Source organism: Bubalus bubalis, chromosome 12 (genome assembly GCF_019923935.1).
Source record: "Bubalus bubalis isolate 160015118507 breed Murrah chromosome 12, NDDB_SH_1, whole genome shotgun sequence".
Classification (NCBI taxonomy): Eukaryota; Metazoa; Chordata; class Mammalia; order Artiodactyla; family Bovidae; genus Bubalus; species Bubalus bubalis.
In genome coordinates this window covers 2,938,166-2,957,300 of record NC_059168.1, presented here as the reverse complement: position 1 = coordinate 2,957,300, position 19,135 = coordinate 2,938,166, and the positions used below count along the sequence as shown (strand labels likewise).

The 19,135-nt window shown below is 45.7% G+C and overlaps 1 protein-coding gene across 7 annotated transcripts in view; it reads right to left on the bottom strand.

Annotated features, from left to right (window-relative positions):
* Positions 1 to 10,331: 10,331 nt before the first annotated feature.
* Positions 10,332 to 19,135, bottom strand: part of C12H2orf92 (chromosome 12 C2orf92 homolog) — a 60,975-nt gene continuing 52,171 nt past the window's right edge. For all 7 annotated transcript variants that reach the window (XM_044925597.1, XM_044925600.1, XM_044925598.1 and 4 more), the window contains 3 exons: positions 14,603 to 14,716; positions 12,203 to 12,353; positions 10,332 to 10,753 (listed from right to left, as the gene is read on the bottom strand). In XM_044925597.1, the coding sequence (XP_044781532.1) occupies positions 10,621 to 10,753; positions 12,203 to 12,353; positions 14,603 to 14,716 (398 nt within the window). In that variant the 3' untranslated portion in view covers positions 10,332 to 10,620. The remainder of the gene's footprint in view (positions 10,754 to 12,202; positions 12,354 to 14,602; positions 14,717 to 19,135) is intronic.

The window sequence follows — 19,135 nt, the reverse complement described above, 5'->3', positions numbered from 1 at the left end:
CCTGGGGCACTGGCGACTGGACCTCTGTGAGGTGAAGAGTGTCTTGTTCCTGGTTACATCCCCAGCAACTGGAATGGCAGCTGGCACATAACAGAATTGAACAAATACAGCACGGTGGATGAAAAGCCCAGGTATGGACCTCAGGAACAACCTGCTCAAGGCTCATATGATGTTCTCAGGGTTATCACTTCCTCTACCTGTTGGCTCAGACAGCTTTCTCTCTGTGGTCCAAGATAGCAACTCAGCCTCAAATCCCACTCAGGAGCAAACATCTGTTTCTCAGTATTCCCAGCAAAAGCCCCTTTTGAGCAAAAGCTCAGTGACTGAATGGATCACATGTTCCTCCCATAGTCAACCCCTGAAACCAGTGGATTGAATGAGAACTGGTCACAAAGCCCATCCACACCTCACTGAGGTGGGGGGAAGAACCCAACGGGAAGTTGGAGGCTATGACTGGAAGGATGCTAGACAGGTGAAGAGTCAAAGTTTTGCAGAATAATAACAGCTCGTGCTCTAAAGCCCACGAGCCACAACTAATGAAGCTTATGGCCTACAGCCTGCACTCCACAAGAGAAGCTACTGCGGAGAGCAGCCCCCACTGCCGCAACTAGAGACAAGCACTCTTGCACAATGAAGATCCAAGGCAGTCAAAAACAAACACGAATTTTACAAATCGTAACAGCTAAGATTTCTTTATTTCTTTGGACTGAGCACAGCCGTGTGTTGACCCAACGAAAGTGCATTTAATGCTCACAACAGCCCCACAAAGCAGGTTAGCCCCATTTTACGGGTAGAAAAACTAAGGCCAAGAGGAAACTGAAGCTTGAGATCTCACAGCTAGTAAAGTGGCAGAGCCTGAGGTGCTCCCGGAGCTTCTCCAAGGCTCTGCTCTGAAATCCCCGGTGCTGTCTGCTGACACCCCCTCATCACGCCAGGGCCAGGCTGGCTGGACCAACCACTGAGCTGGAGGTGGAAGCCCTGAGCAGACTGAGAACACAAAGGGAGCAGGCTCTCTGGCACAGAAAGACGAAGAGAGATGGCACAAGGCAGGCTCCAGCGGGCCCGCAGGCAGGGGGAGGCCGCTGGTGACGGCTAGAGGCATGCGACCCCAACTCATTTCTCAAACAGAAGTGCAGATGGGGGAAGAGGCCAGCAGGAGGGTGGGCTGCCTCTCCAGGCTGGGGTCCCGAGAGGTCAGGATGAGGGTGAGATGAGAGCGGGGGCACAGCCTGTCGGGAGCTCAGGAAGAATCTGATATTTACGGAGTGCCTGCTGTATACCCAAGACTGACAGCCACATCTCCTTCCAAGCTCAGGAGGGCACTGGGAGTCTGCTATCAGGAAGCCAATCCACCTGCTCTCCCCACATCCCCAGCACCCAGCCTCACACAGCAACCAGCACATGGAGGGAGGTAATAAATATGTGCTGCTGAACGAACTACCCAACAGCCCCGTAAAGGAGATAAATTCCTACCCCGTTGCCAAGATGAGGAAACCGAGGCTCAGAGAAGGTCAAAGTGGGGCCAGTACGGGGGTCCAGCTGGGCCCCACTTCCCAGGGGAGGATGTTTGGGAAATGCTGGAGCGGTGAGGTCTGAGGGCAGATGGACATCAGGTGGAAGTGGCTGGCCAGGCACCCAGAGACCTGTGGGGTAACCTGGGCCCCGCTCTCACTAAACTTTAGCTCTTCCCCTCCCTGGCCTCAGTTTCCTTGTCTGTGAAGCGGGAACAATCACACCCACCCGTGATGAAAGGGCTAGCTCACTGAGACAAAGACCAGGGCCACGCCATATCCAGCATGAGCTCTGGGAGCACGGGGGAGTCGGGGGTATTTGCGCCAGGGAACTGTGTCGGGCACAGGGAGGTGCCTGCTGTACGCTTGCTCGATGGGACAAGTGCTTAATAAATAATATTGCTGTTGATGGTGCTGCTGATGCCAACTATGGACAGTCCCTTCCCCACCCCTCTGCTGTGTTCACCCCTGATTCTTCCTGTCTCCCTTTCCTTATTACTTCTCCTCCTTACTCCCACACTCCTCCATTCAAACTACCCCTGATAATATACAAATTAAATAAATAAAAACTCCTCCATCACCCCATTTCTTTACTCTTCCCCTGCACCCCAATCTTCCTTTCTCCTCCCCCCATCCCCCTCTGTTTTTCTCCCCTCCCCCCATCACTCTTCCCTAACCCTCCTTTTCCCCAGCAGTGCCCCCGCGCCCCACCCTGTTCTGCCTTGTGCCCTTCCCCACCTTATTCTCCCATCCTGTTGGCACCCAGTTCTTCTGCCCATGCCCACCCCTCCCAACCCTCTGGGGCACCAGGCAGGGAGTCTTCATAGAAGGCCCTCAGGAAGCGCCTTCCCCTCGCCTCCTTCCCTGCTTCCTCCCTCCCTAGTGGTGACACTTTTGGGGGGCTGGGGTGACGCTGCCCAGGCCAGCAGAGGATGGGCCCAGGGCTCCCCTCCAGCCAAACCCAGGAAACATCAAACCTGCTGGCCACCACCGCAGGGTCTGTGCCACCACCGTGCACCTTCCTGGCTGCCCTGAACACAGCGCTGCACGCCCCTCACCGCCTCAATCCCCCGGGGCCCCCAAGGCCAGTCCTACGGGCCCTCAAGACTTAAGTATCAGAGACAGTGTGTATGGCCATGTATCTGTCACAGGAAGTCACCACCAACTGCGTGGTTTAAAACCTCACAAATTTATCATCACATTCTGGAGGCCACAAGTCTAAAACCAAGGTGTCATCAAGGGCTTCCCTGGTGGCCCAGTGGTAAAGGATCTGCCTGCCAATGCAGGAGACATGGGTTGGATCCCTGGTCTGGGAAGATCCCACATGTCTTGGGGCAAGTAAGTTCCTGTGGCACAACTACTCAAGTCCACTCTTAGAGCACGGGAGCTGTAACAAGAGAAGCCACGCAACAAGAAGCCTGCTCACCGCAACGAGAGAGCAGCCCCCACACACCACAACTAGAAAAAAGCCTGAGCAGCAACGAAGACCCAGCACAACCAGTCAGGTTTTTTTTTAAGACAAAAGGGCCACAGTGAGTCAGGAGGCTTTAGGACATTGGTCCCCCAACCATTTTGGTACCAGGGACCAATGTCGTGGAAGACAATTTTTTCATGGACCAGTTTATGGGGATGGTTTGGGGATGATTCAAGTGCATTATATTAATGGTACACTTTATTTCTAATCTAAAGCTGCTGCTGATCTGACAGGAGGTACTGGTCCACGTCCAGAGGCTGGGGACCCCTGTTCTAGAGCAGACATACTGCCTTACCTCTTCCAGCTTCTGGTGGCTGTCAGCACTCCTTGGCTTCCCCAGCTGTGACCACATCACTCTGCCTCTGCCTCTGTCTTCTCTGTTTGTCTGTCTTTCCTCTTCTGTCTCTTATGACACTTGTCTTTGGATTTAGGACCCACCCAGGCAAACCATATTATCTCATTTTGAGATCCTTAATTACAAATATAAAAAAGAATGTATATACATGTATAACTGCGTCACTTTGGTGTACAGCAAAAATTAATACAACATTGTAAATCAATTATAGTTCAATAAAAAATAAATTAGTAAGGCCCTTAACTTAATTATATCTATAAATATCCATTTTTCAAAGAAAGGAATACTCATAGGGGTCTAGGCATTTGGATGCGGACATGTCTTTTTAGGGATCACCATTCAAACATATTCAGGCTATATACAAGCTAGAATTATGTTAACTTGAAAGGGAGACAGAGCAGCTGTTGAAATCTCACTTCATTTCCTTTGTTCACAAATGTTGAGCGGCTGCCAGTGGGGTTGGCACTGGGTGAGAGACAAACTCTGGAACAATTTATACTTAATTGTCATTCCATGCTTGCTGCTGACCCTAACTTGGTTGGTAACCACTGAGCCTTCTAATGAATTTCTAAAGAATTCTGAAGCTACCCCCAAGCATTTACTGTGCCTTGGTTACCCTAACACTGATGATAATACTAAGATACCCAGAAAAAGAGAGGGGCTTTCAAGGGGGCAAGAAGCCCAAGCACAGACAGCTTGGCACACGCAGTGGGTATTGCACCATACTGAATTCAGTCTTTCTTTTATCTTCTGAAGAAACACCTTCTGTCCCTAAGAGCAAAGGGGGAAATGATTTGCTATCTATAAACTGGCTAACAGATGTAAAGTGCCGGGCCTAGTGTCCGATCCACAGAGATGTGGTCATTATTACTCATTTTAGGCAATGTGGACTTTTATGTTGACTCTGACACTTGCCTGTCTCAGCTTTGCAGTGTAAACAAGGCAAACCTCAGGCTGTCCACTGTGTAGAGGAGGAGAGGCCCACAGAGGGGAGGTGAGCTGAGGTCTCCTAGAGTGGCCAAGGTTTGTCTAGTTACATCACAGTGACTCTCTGTGGGAAAGGGAAAGGGAAGTCGCTCAGTCGTGTCCGACTCTTAGCGACCCCATGGACTGCAGCCCACCAGGCTCCTCCGTCCATGGGATTTTCCAGGCAAGAGTACTGGAGTGGGGTGCCATTGCCTTCTCCGGCCTCTCTGTGGAGAGGGGGCCTAAGGCAGAGCTGGGATAAGTCAGGTCTTTGAATGAGGTGCCAAAAGCGGGATCTGAGGCCAGGTTAACATTTTTAGAAATGCTCGGGGGGACACCAGCCAAGTGAAATCAGAAATTCAGACTGAGATTTTAGCCAAGAAATGCCTTGCGTGAGGGGACAGAAATCAGGGACTCTTTGGAACAGGGGTGATGGAGCAGATCTGAAGAAAACCCAGCAAACCTACCACGAGCCGGTTTCACTCAGGGACTGTCTTTGGAAGGGTCCCCTCTTGCAGTCACTTGTCAAATTCCAAGTTCTCAAAGCTTGGGTGGATCAGATTCAAAGGGAGGGTTACATGAGTGGTGCTTCCTTGTAACCTTTTTTTAAAGAGGACAGAAGATCCCAGTTACCAAAGGGAAGTCCTGTGGAATTGGACTGAGATGTAGGTTAGAGAGTCTAAAGAGTTCTCCCATAGCTGAAGTCAGTGGAGTTTATCCAGAGATATTAACCTGGACCTAAAGGGTCACAATCACTCCTTGAGCCGGTCCATCCTCCAGGCCAAGACCTGGGCAGCCCCAGTAGGCTTCAGACAGAAGAAAGTGGGCTGATATTTACTGGAGAGACACAGGTGCCAAGAATGTCCCACTCATACCCAACCTGGCCTTGACCCTCCCCCGTTCCCCATGGCTAAAAGCTTTGGGGGCTTCCCCAGTTTTGGAGTGCAAATGAGGAAAACCACAGAGCTGGGAAAACCATCTACCAGGCCTGCTTTTTCAGAACCACCTCTGTTCCCCTGGGGCTGCTTCACCCACTCTGCCTCAAAAAGGAGATCAGAATCCTTCCTATCCATTCCTCCTCAGCAGGTCCCAAGGGTCCTTCTGGAGACTCAGGAGATGACACGGGCTGGGCTACTCAATGGTTACAGCACAAACTCTGGATCCAGATTAGAGGCCAGGATACCCCCTTAGCTATATGACCTCTAGCTAGTGAATTTATCTGTCTGGTTTTCCTTTTCTCTAAATAAGATGAGGGCTATCATGCTTAAAAGATAAACAAGATTGACAAACCTCTGGCCAGCTTACCAAGAAGAAAAGAGAAAACTCAAATAAACAAAATAAGAAACAAAAAAGGAGACATAACAGCTGATATTTCCGAAATACAAAAAACCATAAGGGAATTCTGTGAACAATTATATGCCAAAAATTCAACAGCCTAGAAGAAATGGACAAGGACAAGTTTCTAGAAACATATAGCCCACCAAAATTGAATCAAGAAGAAACTGGTAATTTGAACAGACTGATCACTAGAAGTGAAGCAGAATCTGTAAGTAGGGAATTCCCTGGTGGTCCAGTGGCTAGGACTTGGCACTTTCACTGCTGTGGACTGGGTTCAATCTCTGACCAGGAAACTTATATCCTGCAAGCCATGCACTGCGGACAAAAAAAAAAGAATCTGTAATTTTAAAACTTCCTACAGACAAAAGTCCAGGACCAGATGGTTTCATAGGCAAATTCTACCAAACATACAAAGATGAACTTATACTGATCCTGCTCAAACTCTTCCCAGAAACATGAAGAGGGGGAAACATTCTCCAAAGACATCGTATGAAGCCACCATAACACTGATACCAAAATCAGATAAGGACACCACCAAAGAAAAAATTATACATCACTAAATTTGATGACTATAGATGCAAAAATTTTCAACAAAATATTAGTAAATACTGAATCCAACAGCACATAAAAAAGATCACACACCATGACCAAGTGTGATCTATCCCAAGTTCACAAAGATGGCTCAACATACGTGAATAAATGTGATACACTACATAAACAAAAGCCAAAAACCACATGATCGTTTCAATAGATGCAGAACAAGCATTAGACCAGAGTCAACATCCATTCACAAAAACTCTTATCAAAGTGAGTACAGAGGGAACATATCAATATAATAAAAGCCATTTATGACAAACTCATTACCAATAAAATACTGAATGGCTCACAGCTGAAAGCCCTCTCACTAAAATCTAGAATAAGACAAGGATACCCTCACCTCTTCCATTCACACAGTACTGGAAGTCCTTCCTAGCCACAGCAATCAGACAAGAAAAAGAAATAAAAAGTATTCAAATTGGAAAGGAAAAGGTAAAACTGTCATTATATGCAGATGACATGATACTATATACAGAAAATCCTAAAGAAGCCACACAAAAACTAGTAAAACTGAACAATGAATTGAGCAAGGTAGCAGGGTTTAAGATTAACATACAGAAATCAGTCACATTTCTTTAAACCAACAATGAAATACCAGAAAGGGAATACTAAAAAAAAATACATTTTAAAATCATACCCCAACAAATAAAATATTTAGGAATAAACCTGACCAAGGAGGTGAAAGACTTATACATTGAGAACTATAAAACATTAATAAAGGAAACTAAAGATGACTCAGAAAATTTGGAAAACTCAGCAGGGGCCGCAGGACAGGATAAGGTCAGTTTTCATTCCAGTCCCAAAAAAGGCAATGCCAAAGGGTGTTCAAACTACCGCACAACTGCACTCATCTCACACGCTAGTAAAGTAATGCTCAAAATTCTCCAAGCCAGGCTTCAACAGTATGAACTTCAACCGTGAACTTCCAAATGTTCAAGCTGGATTTAAAAAAGGCAGAGCAACCAGAGATCAAATTGTCAACATCGGTTGGATCATCAAAAAAGAAAGAGAGTTCCAGAAAAACATCTACTTCTGCTTTATTGACTATGCCAAAGCCTTTGACTGTGTGGATCACAACAAACTATGGAAGATTCTTCAAGAGATGGGAATACCAGACCACCTGACCCGCCTCTTGAGAAATCTATATGCAGGTCAAGAAGCAACAGTAAGAACTGGACATGGAACAACAGATTGGTTCCAAATAGGGAAAGGAGTAGGTCAGGCTGTATATTATCACCCTGCTTATTTAACTTATATGCAGAGTACATCATGAGAAACTCTGGGCTAGATGAAGCACAAGCTGAAAAAAATTGCTGAGAGAAATATCAATAACCTCAGATATGCAGATGACACCACACTTAGGGCAGAAAGTGAAGAAGAACTAAAGCGCCTCTTGATGAAAGAGGAGAGTGAAAAAGTTGGCTTAAAACTCAACATTCAGAAAACTAACATCATGGCATCCGGTCCCATCATCACTTCATGGCAAATAGATGGAGAAACAGTGGCAGACTTTATTACTTTGGGCTCCAGAATCACTGCAGATGGTGACTGCAGCCATGATATTAAAATATGCTTGCTCCTTGGAAGAAAAGTTATGACCAACCTAGACAACATATTAAAAAACAGAGACATTACTTTCCCAACAAAGGTCCATCTTGTCAAAGCTATGGCTTTTCCAGTAGTCACATATAGAAATGAAAGTTGGACTATAAAGAAAGCTGAGCTCTGAAGAATTGATGCTTTTGAACTGTGGTGTTGGAGAAGACTCTTGAGAGTCCCTTGGACAGCAAGGAGATCCAACCAGACCATCCTAAAGGAAATCAGTCCTGAATATTCATTGGAAGAACTGATGCTGAAGCTGAAACTCCAGTACTTTGGCCACCTGATGCAAAGAACTGACTCATTTGAAAAGACCCTGATGCTAGGAAGGATTGAGGATGGGAGGAGAAGGGGACGACAGAGGATGAGATGGTTGGATGGCATCACCAACTCAATGGACATGAGTTTGAGTAAACTCTGGGAGTTGGTGATGGACAGGGAGGCCTGGCGTGCTGCAGTCCATGGGGTCGCAAAGAGTCAGACATGACTGAGCAACTGAACTGCACTGAACTGAACAGAGAAATGGAAAGAAATCTCATGCTCTTGGATTGGAAGAATTAATAATGATTGCTAAAATGGTCATACTACCCAAAGTAGCCTACAGATTTAATGCAATACTTAACAAATTATCCATGACATTTTTCAGAGAGCTAGAACAAGTTATCTTAAAATTCATATGGAGTCATATAAGAGCCAGAATTGCCAAAGCAATCCTGAAGAAAAACAACAAAGCAGGAGGCATAACTCTCTCAGACTTCAGACAATACTACAAAGTTACAATAATCAAAACAACATGGTATTGGCACAACAGATATGAATCAATGCAACAGTCTAGAGAACCCAGAAATAAACCCATTCACCTATGGTCAATTAATCTTCAAAAAGGTGGTGAGAATATACAATGGGGGAAAAGTCTTTTCAGCAAGTAGTGTTGGGAAAGTTGGACAGCCACATATAAATCAAAGAAGTTACAACACTCCCACACACCATACACAAAAAGAAACTCAAAATGGCTTAAAGACTTAAATATAAGGTGAGTACAGAGTTGCTTCAGTTATGTCCAACTCTTTGCAACCCATCAGGCTCCTCTGTCCATGAGATTCTCCGGGCAAGAATACTGGAGTGAGTTGCCATGCCCTCCTCCAGGGGATCTTCCTGAACTAAGGATTGAACCCGTGTCCTTTACATCTCCTGCGCTGGCAGGAGGATTCTTTACCACTAGCATCACCTAGGAATCCCAAAATATAAGACATGACCTCATAAAACTCCTAGAAGAGATCATAGGCAAAACATTCTCTGACATAAATCATACCAATGTTTTCTTAGGTCTCCCAAGACAATAGATATAAAAATAAAAATAAACAAATGGAACGTAATTAAAATTAAAAGCTTCTGCACAGCAAAGGAAACCATAAGTAAAATGAAAAGACAACCTACAGAATGGGAGAAAATATTTGCAAGCAATGTGACTGATAAAGGCTTAATTTCCAAAATATATAAGCAGCTCATATAACTCAGCAACAAAAAACCAAACAACCAAATTGAAAATTGGGCAGAAGATCTAAGTAGACATTTCTGCGAAAAAAGAAATACATGTGGCCAACAGGCAGTGGCAACCCATTCCAGTATTCTTGCCTGGAAAATTCCATGGACAGAGGAGCCTGGCAGGCTATAGTCCATGTGGTCGAAAAGAGCGGGACATGACTGAGTGACTAACACTTTCACTTTCAACAGGCACACAAAAAGATGCTCAACATGGCTAATTCAAGAACTGCAAGTCAAAACTATAATGAGGTACCACTTCATACCGGTCAGAATGGCCGTCATTAAAATGTCTACAAATAACATGCTCCTCATAGATGTCTTGGGCCAGGTCCCCCATCCCTTGATTGGGAACTTTGCTTAGGCCACAGCCCTTTCTTGAACCTCTGACCTCAGATCTTGCTCCTGTCCTTGTCCTTCCCAGAATGACTAAGACCCAACCCCAAGAGTGTGCTTGTGGCTGGGCTCCTCCATCGCCCCCTTCACATTCCCAGACATAAGAAGGTGTGCGTCCCCTTCAAGTGACATGGGAAGGCATGGACGGCACCTGAGGGACCCCTGTGGTCACACACGCAGCTGCAGGGCAACCTCCTCCAGCCTCAGGAACCCCCTTCCAGGAGACAGGAAGGTAGCATCCTTCTCTCCAGCCCCTGCCTTCCAATGTAGGGGCAAGAATTGCCTGAGCTATAATGGCCACTCTCTTGCTCTTGCAACACCAACATAAGTTTCCTCTTCCCTCCTTTCTCCTCTGGACCCCAAGCCTCAGAGCCTTGGCCCCTTTAGCAGTGGAGACACAGAGGCATAAATTGACTACCAGAGAGCTTCAGCTGGCTGTTTGCATGTCTTCAGAAACCTGTGATAGCCATGCCTGATTCAAATACCTCTGACTGCCGCGTGTATTTTAATATCACCTGGATATTAGTTGTTCAATTCATATCTGTTCAATGAATGGCTGAAAAAAACAAACCAATGTTTTAATAAATAAATCAATCCATTATTTTGTCAGGTTAGTCTCTGGGGAAACGTGCTAAGCCTCCTGTATTAGCCATTAATGCTGTTACCATATGAGCAATCTGTGGTCAAAACTGTTTTCTTGGTCCATTCAAAATTGAGAGGAAAAGGTACATTTTTTAGGGTGCACCTCACAGCCAGAAATCCAAATGCCTTTCCACGTGTCTGGATGGAGAATCGCCTCACGTCACAGCTTTAGGTGCTGGTGGCTGGGCTCACCACCTGGCTTAGATACCAGAATTTAACTTCAACCGTTTCTGTTTTCCTGCATGTTTTTTGGTCTTCTTGTCTTGAGACTTTTGCCACCAAGTCTTTCCATTCATTATAAAAATATTGTATGTGATGTCTGCCGGAGAATGTCTGAAAGAAAACACAGAAGCTGTACTCCACAACTAAATGTGCAGCAATTCCTAAGGTCTATTCCCTGGGAGGCAACAGAGGCTGACATTTCTGAGCGGGGAGGAGTCTGAGTACTACCCATCAGGAAGGTGTGTCACGTGTGAAATTCATTTTGCCTCTGGGAATTATGGAGCCTCTGGAAATGTCCTCCCCGACCCTCAGCTTTCTCATAACCAACCCAGGCTCTTCACAGCTTTGCTTGTTGTCTTTGGAATGGAGCCGCAGCCTTCACTACTTCTTTTGATACTTCTGAAAGACCCAGGAGGGAAATGGTGAATCTGATGGATAGGCCCCCGTCCGAACCATGAAACGGGTCAAGTTTATTCCCAGGAGCTCTTTAAATCTTCTCTCTCTAACATTTGCCATATTCCGGGCTCCTCTCTCACTTCAAGGGACCCACTGCTGCCCCAGAGGAGAAAGCTGGGTGTGAGGTGGTGGTGGTTGGCCTGAAAGGGTTATTGGTCCTGGGAGCCTTGGCATTTTAAAGGACACTTTTAGGGAAAGCCATGCCATTGTTGTAGGGAAATGTAAATACTGCAGTGATGGGGGTAGGTGGGGTCACCATGGCCCCCTTTCCCTGTGGACAGGCTGAGTATCCAACACAGTGGTGGGCAGGACCTGAGCGGCCCTAGGGAGCTGCTCTTCCCCGTGTGTGTCCCAAGGGATGCAGACTGAGGCAGATAATTTTGAGGTACCGTTACTGCAAATGCATAAGGTTGTAAACCCTTTGTCGTGCCTGCTCCTGGTCAGAGCCACTGTGCTTGAGCTCTCCCATCAGGGGGATAACCGAGGGATTTAACAGCACAGGAGGACACTGACTAGTCAAGACAGCCACAGTTGGAACAGAGTCCTGGAGGGTTCCCTGCTGTGCCAAACGTTAATCCTTCCTTTGCTGGGTCATGGGGAACTGGGAAGTCTGGGGAGGTCCCGGGGAAGGGGCTGTTTACCAACCAGCAGAGGCATCTTTCAATATTCTACCAACCAGCGCTGCTGCAGGAGCATGAGCAAGCTGAACGTCAGCCGTCCTCTCCTCTCCTCCGAGCCTCCCTCCCCACACTCCCGGAGCTGGGCCTTTCCATTCCTTTCTACCCCCACGTTCCTGTTTTCTGACCTTTCTGCCAGAGGCTATCCTGTCTCCTCTTTCAGTGGCCCTCAGTATAAGAAGCGGTGTGGCCTGATCTGTGGTGGCCTTCAGAGGCCAGGACGGCCCAGACCAGGAAACCCCAAACCCAGCTGTGCATCGGAACCGAAGGCAGGGTGTCCAGGAGGCACGCCAACCAGTGCAGACACACAGCCAGGCTCGGAGGCCCCGCCCTCCTCCGGATCCGGGGTCAGAGGACGCTCCGGGCCAACGCTGGCACAAACACCTGTGGGCTCCTGGGAGGAAGGCGGGCCCTGAGAGCCACTCACAGTGACTGTTTCTTCCTGATGTACGTGACCAGTGCCAGCAGCAGCAGCCCCGTGGCCGTGACGATTCCCACCACTGAGACGGCAGCGACGATGATGTTCTTCTGGAGGAACTGCAGAAGCTGTGAGCACGGCATGCCCCTGCTCAGAACATCTACGTGAGAAGACACAGAACCGAGTCAGCAGAGAGCGGCCGTCCCATACACACCCAGAGCACAGCCTGTTGGTTCTGCTTGGGGCCCAGATGAAAACCTCAGCTGCTGGCTCCAGGAGTCCTCTTGGGGAAGAAATGGGCTATGTTTAGGGAAAGACATTCATGACCTCTTTGGTGGTGAAGGTGAGATGCTGAGGCTATGAGTTAGCGAGGAGCCAAGTGGCCAGTTTGGAGGAGGTGAGGAGAGAAAAAGGTGCGAGTGACGACGGAGGGAGGAGGTAGGCCACCATAGGAGGTGAAAGTCCTGATGCGATGGCTTTTAAGAAAGACGGAGCCAAAACCATAAAAAAGGAGTGAAATAATGCTGGTCCCAGCAGCATGACTGGACCTAGAGATGATCATAGTGAGTGAAATAAGTCAGGCAGAGAAAGACAAATACCATATGCTACCACTTACATGTGGAATCTAAAAACAATGATACAAGTGGACTGATTTACAAAACAGAAACAGACTGAAGTAGAAAACAAACTTTTATGGTTACCAAGGAGGGGCAGGGATAAATCAGGAGTTTGGGATTAGCAGGTATACACTATTATATATGAACTATATAAACAACAAGGCCCTACTGTATAGCACAGGGAGCTATATTCAATGTCCTATAGCAAACCGTAATGAAAAAGAATCTGAAAAAGAATATGTGTGCATGTGTGTGCATGTGTGTGTATATATATATATGTTTATATCCTGAATCACTTTGCTGTACACCAGAAACTGATACAACATTGTAAATCAACTATACCTCAATAAACAAAAAAAGAAAAACAGAGTCAAGTCTTCAGTCCGAGGCTTTCACAGGGCAAAGATACAGTCTCTTCTCTGCTGCCCGCCACTCCCAGCTTCAGGAAATTCTGCCATGCACACTATCTGCCTTGTGTGTGTGTGGGTTTGCGGGAATTTCATGACATAAGGCAAACATGATGCCAAGCTCTTTCGACTCTTGAGGACTTGCAGAAAGCTTGAGGGCAGATTTGGAATGTCCCCGCATGTGGGCTGGGGACTACAAGGCAATCTTAGCTAGAGCTCAAAGGAAGGTTCCTCAGCTGACATTGGGGACTCAGAGCTTCAGTTACCCCATTTGTAACGTGACCTAAAACAGACACAGGAACCAGGGAAACGGGGCACAGAGGTAGAGTGATAGGAATCAGATGTGGAGAGCTGCTGAGGGGAGCTTAGTGATGCAGGCAGGAGGATGCTGGCCAAAGGCCTTCTTGGGATATAGGGAGACAACTGGGGCACCACCAACTCCCCACCTTCATCAGCTATATGTCAAGAGGCAGGAGCAGCGAGCAGCTCTAAGGGCTCTGCTGGGATGATTCAGCATTTAATCCCTGAGAGTTAGGAAGTGACAACCAGCTATGATTTTGATAGTGGGCTATGTGGAGGGAGTGTCCTGGGCTTGGTACCAGCACACTGCCATGATGGGTAAGTTTCTATCCATTCTGAATGGGCCGAGCTCAGGCTATCCAAGGTGAAGATCAAGGACTAGGTTAACCTTTGGCATGTAATCCCTCCTGCTTGTTAGAAAGCATCAGTGCTCAGTAATGTCAAGGACTGTGAACATGATGCCTATGTTATGAGTGACCCTAGCTGTGTAGAAACAACATCAGAGTAGCATCTTTTTGAAAGTGAAAGTGAAAATGTTGCTCACTCAGTCATGACCAACTCATGCGACCCCACGGACTATAGACCACCAGCTCCTCTGTCCATGGGATTCTCAAGGCAAGAATACTGGAATGAGTTGCCATTCCCTTCTCCAGGGGACCTTCCCGAACCAGGGATGGAACCCAGGTGTCCTGCATTGCAGGATTCTTCGCCATCTGAGCCACCATGGAAGACCATCTTTTTGAAAGGGTAGGGGCAAATTCTTGCGGTTAGGGACTTTTGTACCAGTCTAGTGATTAAAACTCCATGTTTCCACTGCAGGGGGCACTGATTCAATCCCTGGTCAAGGAACTAAGGTCTCGAATGACTCGTGGCATGGCCAAAAGACAGATTTTTTTAAAAAATTCCTGGAGTTAATTCAATTCATAATTTTAACTGCTGTCTGTATGCTTTTGTGAGTAAATTAAAGGTGTGCTGACATCTAGTCTGTTCCATTAAAATACCATGAAAGGCAAACAGACGCCTTCTGAAGACATCCATACTGAGGCATCTTTTTTAGCTCATGCTGTGCAGATTATTATTAATACCTGGACTGACTGCTTCTTGAAGCGTCCCCTTATTGATGGTCGTTGACTGCGTATCACTCACATCCCTGTTGAATAGAGAGGATTCTTGATCCCTCTGCTCCTCTGCAATGTGATCTGCAAAACACAAACACAAAACGTGTTCATCTAAAAACAACCAGCGGCCTGTGACTAGTTCTGTTTTCATGATGAAAGTAAATGCCTCCAGAGTCAAAGTGAGGAGTCAGGAGAAAGGTCCAAATGTACATCAGTGTTTTGGGATTTTTTAATTTATTTATTTTTGGTTGCACTTGGTTTTAGTTGCTGCATGTGGGCTTTCTCTAACTGAGGCACACAGGCTCCAGAGCGTGCGTTGTTTATTTTTTTAATCTAACACATTCCTGGATAGACCCAGGCCGTGGTTCTCACCCTGGGGTGTGCATTAGAATCACCAGGAGGCCTTGTTAGAACTGCTGGGCCCCACCCTAGAGTTTCTGATTCAGTAAGTTTGGGGTGTGGCACCCCAAGTGATGCTGGTGCTACTGGTCAGGGACCACACCTACAGGACCTAGCAAGAACCTTTCGACTAGCTGCCGAGCCTCTCTGACCCCAGGGTCGACTGGTATAAAACAAGAGATAATAAGACCTATCTCCCTGATAGTATGATGTTCATGAAAACAATTCATAACCACAAAATACCATTAAAAAAATGTTTCTTGAGGTATGTGGCCAAGATGGCAGAATAGGAAGACCCTGAGCTCATCTCCTCTCACGAGCACGACAAAATTACAACTATGTGCAGAACGACCATCTATGAGAATGACCTGAAGACCAGTAGAAAAGATTTCCCACAACTAGAGATGTAAAGAAGGAGCCATGGTGAGACAGGGTATAATCAGGACCTACTCCGCAGGCAAGGTGACCTGCAAACAGGAGGATAATCACAACCGTGGATATTCTCCCCAAGGAGCAGGGGTTCAAACCCCACTTCAGGCTCCCTAGCCCAGGGCTCCTGCACCAGGAAGATGAGCTTCCTGGCTTTGAAGGCCAGCAGGGTTTGCAAACAGAAGAGATAAACAGTTGTAGAAAACCAGGAACTTCCCTGGCGGCCCAGTGGCCAAGACTCCACGCTCCCAGTGCAGGGAAGGCAAGGTCGATCCCTGGTCGGGGGCTGGATTCCACATGCCACAATTAAGAGCTCGCCTGCCACAACTAAGACCTAGTGTGGCCAAATGAATAAATATTAAAAAACAAACAAAACAAATAAACAAAAACCAACAGAGACTCTGCTCTTATAGAATACACCCAAAATCTCAGTCCCAGCACAGAGGCAGTAATTTGAAAGGACTCTGGTCAGAGCCCCTTGCTGATCTCAGAAGGCTCCGAGAGAGGGAGGAGGCAACAGGGACCCCCCTGAGAACAAGGATGCTGGCACAGCCATTTTGGGGGACTTGCTCTTCCACAAGGACTCTGGGACTGGCAAGCGCCATCGTGGAGTCTTTGAGTCCTCCCTCTAGTCTGTCAGTGCTGGGGGCTTACCTGCCCACCATTGAACTGGCACCAGTCCCAGGCCTCCTGGGCTCTGCAGCCAGCCACCCCAGGACCCAGTGCCGCAACACCAGAGGGCCCGAGGCAGGGCCTGGCAGCCAACTAAGTCAAGGGCCAACCTCACCTACCAGCACCCACAGTAGCCAGCCCTGTCACAACAAAAGAGCCCATCAAGCCCGCAGAGCGGGCACTGCTAGAGCACATAGCTTGGGTGACCCCTACGAAATCTCATACATAAGGCCACTTCTCTAAGAAAAGGAAACATGACTGATTTACTTAACACTTAGAAATAAACACAATTATGTAAAATGTGGAGACATATGAAGATATTTCAAATGAAGGAATAAAACAAAACCCCCAAAGAACTAAGCAAAGTATAGAGAAGCAACCTAGCAGATAAAAAAGGTCATGGTAGGATCATAAAGATGCTCAGTGAACTTAGGAGAATGATGAACACAGTGAGAAGTTTAACAAAGAGTCAGCAAATATAAAGAAGAAACAAACGGACTTGAAGAATAATAACTGAAATAAAAAATACACTAGAGGGAACCAACAGTACATTAGGTAATACAGAGGAACGGGTCCACAAACTGGAAGATGAAGGGGTGGAAATCACCCAAGCTGAGCATAGAAAGGAAAATAGAATTTTAACAAATGGGGATAGTAAATTAAAAAATATAATATGTTCATATGTTATGTTAAATAATGTTCATATGTTATGTTAAACTGAATATAATATGTTAATATATTAATGTTAATGGAGAAAAGACAATCTCTTTAACAAGTGGTGCTGGGAAAACTGGTCAACTGCCTATAAAAGAATGAAACTAGAACACTTTCTAATACCATACACAAAAATAAACTCAAAATGGATTAAAGATATAAATGTAAGACTAGAAAATATAAAACTCCTAGAGGAAAATACAGGCAGAACACTCTCTGACATAAATCACAGCACGATCCTCTATGACCCACCTCCCAGAGAAATGGAAATAAAAGCAAAAATAAACAAATGGGACCTAATTAAACTTAAAAAGCTTTTGCACAACTAAGGAAACTATAAGCAAGGTGAAAAGACAGCCTTCAGAATGGGAGAAAATAATAGCAAATGAAGCAACTGACAAAGAATTAATCTCAAAAATATACAAGCAGCTCATACAACTCAATACCAGAAAAATAAATGACCCAATCAAAAAATGGGCCTAAGAACTAAACAGACATTTCTCCAAAGAAGACATATAAATGGCTAACAAACACATGAAAAGATGCTCAACATCACTCATTATCAGAGAAATGCAAGTCAAAACCACAATGAGGTACCATCTCACGCTGGTCAGAATGGCTGCTATCAAAAAGTCTATAACAATATATGCTAGAGAAGATGCGGAGAAAAGGAACTCTCTTACACTGTTGGTGGGAATGCAAACTAGTACAGCCACTATGGAGAACAGTGTGGAGATTCCTTAAAAAACTGGAAATAGAACTGCCATATGACCCAGCAATCCCACTGCTGGGCATACACACCGAGGAAACCAGAATTGAAAGAGAAATGTGTACCCCAATGTTCATCACAGCACTGTTTATAATAGCCAGGACATGGAAGCAACCTAGATTTTCATCAGCAGATGAATGGATAAGAAAGCTGTGGTACATATACACAATGGAATATTATTCAGCTATTAAAAAGAACACATTTGAGTCAGTTCTAGTGAGCTGGATGAAACTGGAGCCTATTACCCAGAGTGAAGTAAGTCAGAAAGAAAAACACCAATTCAGTATATTAATGCATATATATGGAATTTAGAAAGATGATAACAATGACCCTATATGTGAGACAGCAAAAAAGACACAGATCTAAAGAACAGACTTTTGGACTCTGTGGGAGAAGGCGAAGGTGGGATGATTTGAGAGAATAGCATTGAAACGCATATTACCATATGTGAAATAGATCACCAGTCCAAGTTCAATGCATGAGACAGGGCACTCAAAGCTGGTGCACTGGGACAACCCTGAGGGATGGGAGGGGGAGGGAGGTGGGAGGGGGGTTCAGGATGGGGGGACACATGTGCACTCATGGCTGATTCATGTCAATGTATGGCAAAAACCACCACAATATTGTAAAGTAATTAGCCTCCAATTAAAATAATTTTTAAAAATAAAGTAAAATAAAAATATTTCCAAAAATGAGGATATGTTAATATATTAATATGTTAACACATATGTTAAAAAACATTTCAAAAAATGAGGATAGTAAATTTTAAAATATAACATGTTAATATATTGTGTTAAATTAAATATAATATGCTAATATATTAATGTGTGTATCCTTCTCCAGGGGATCTTCCCAACCGACTTTCCAATCAACTCAGGTCTCCCACATTGCAGGCAGATTCTTTACCAGCTGAGCCACAAGAGAAGCCCTTAATATATAATGTGTGTGTGTGCGCTCAGTCATGTCCAACTCTTTGCAAATCTATGGACTGTAGCCCACCAGACCCCACGTCCATGGGATTTCCCAGGCAAGAATACTGGAGTGGGTTGCCATTTTCTTCTCCAGGGGATCTTCCCAACCCAAGGATCAAACCCAGGTCTCCTGCATTGCAAGCACTGAGCCACCAGGGAAGCCTGGAATATATTAATATGTATATTAAATTAAAAAATGTTTCCAAAAAATGAGGATAGTTTAAGAAACCTCTGGAACAACATCAAGAAAACTAACATTCACACTGCAGAGAACAAGAAGGAGAAGAGTGAAGAAAGGGGCAGGGAACTCACTTGGAGAAATAATAGCTGAAACTTCCCCAATGGGGGAAAGGAAACAGACATCCAGGTCCAGAAAGCACAGTCTCAAACAGGATGAATCCAAAGAGGTCTGTGCCAAGATCTAAAGTGGAAAAAATTAAAGATAAAGAATATACTCCAATAAAAAGAATTTTAAAAGAAAAAAAGAGGAAACCCACAAAGCAGCAAGGGGAAAAGCAATTTGTCATGTATAAGGAAACTCCCACA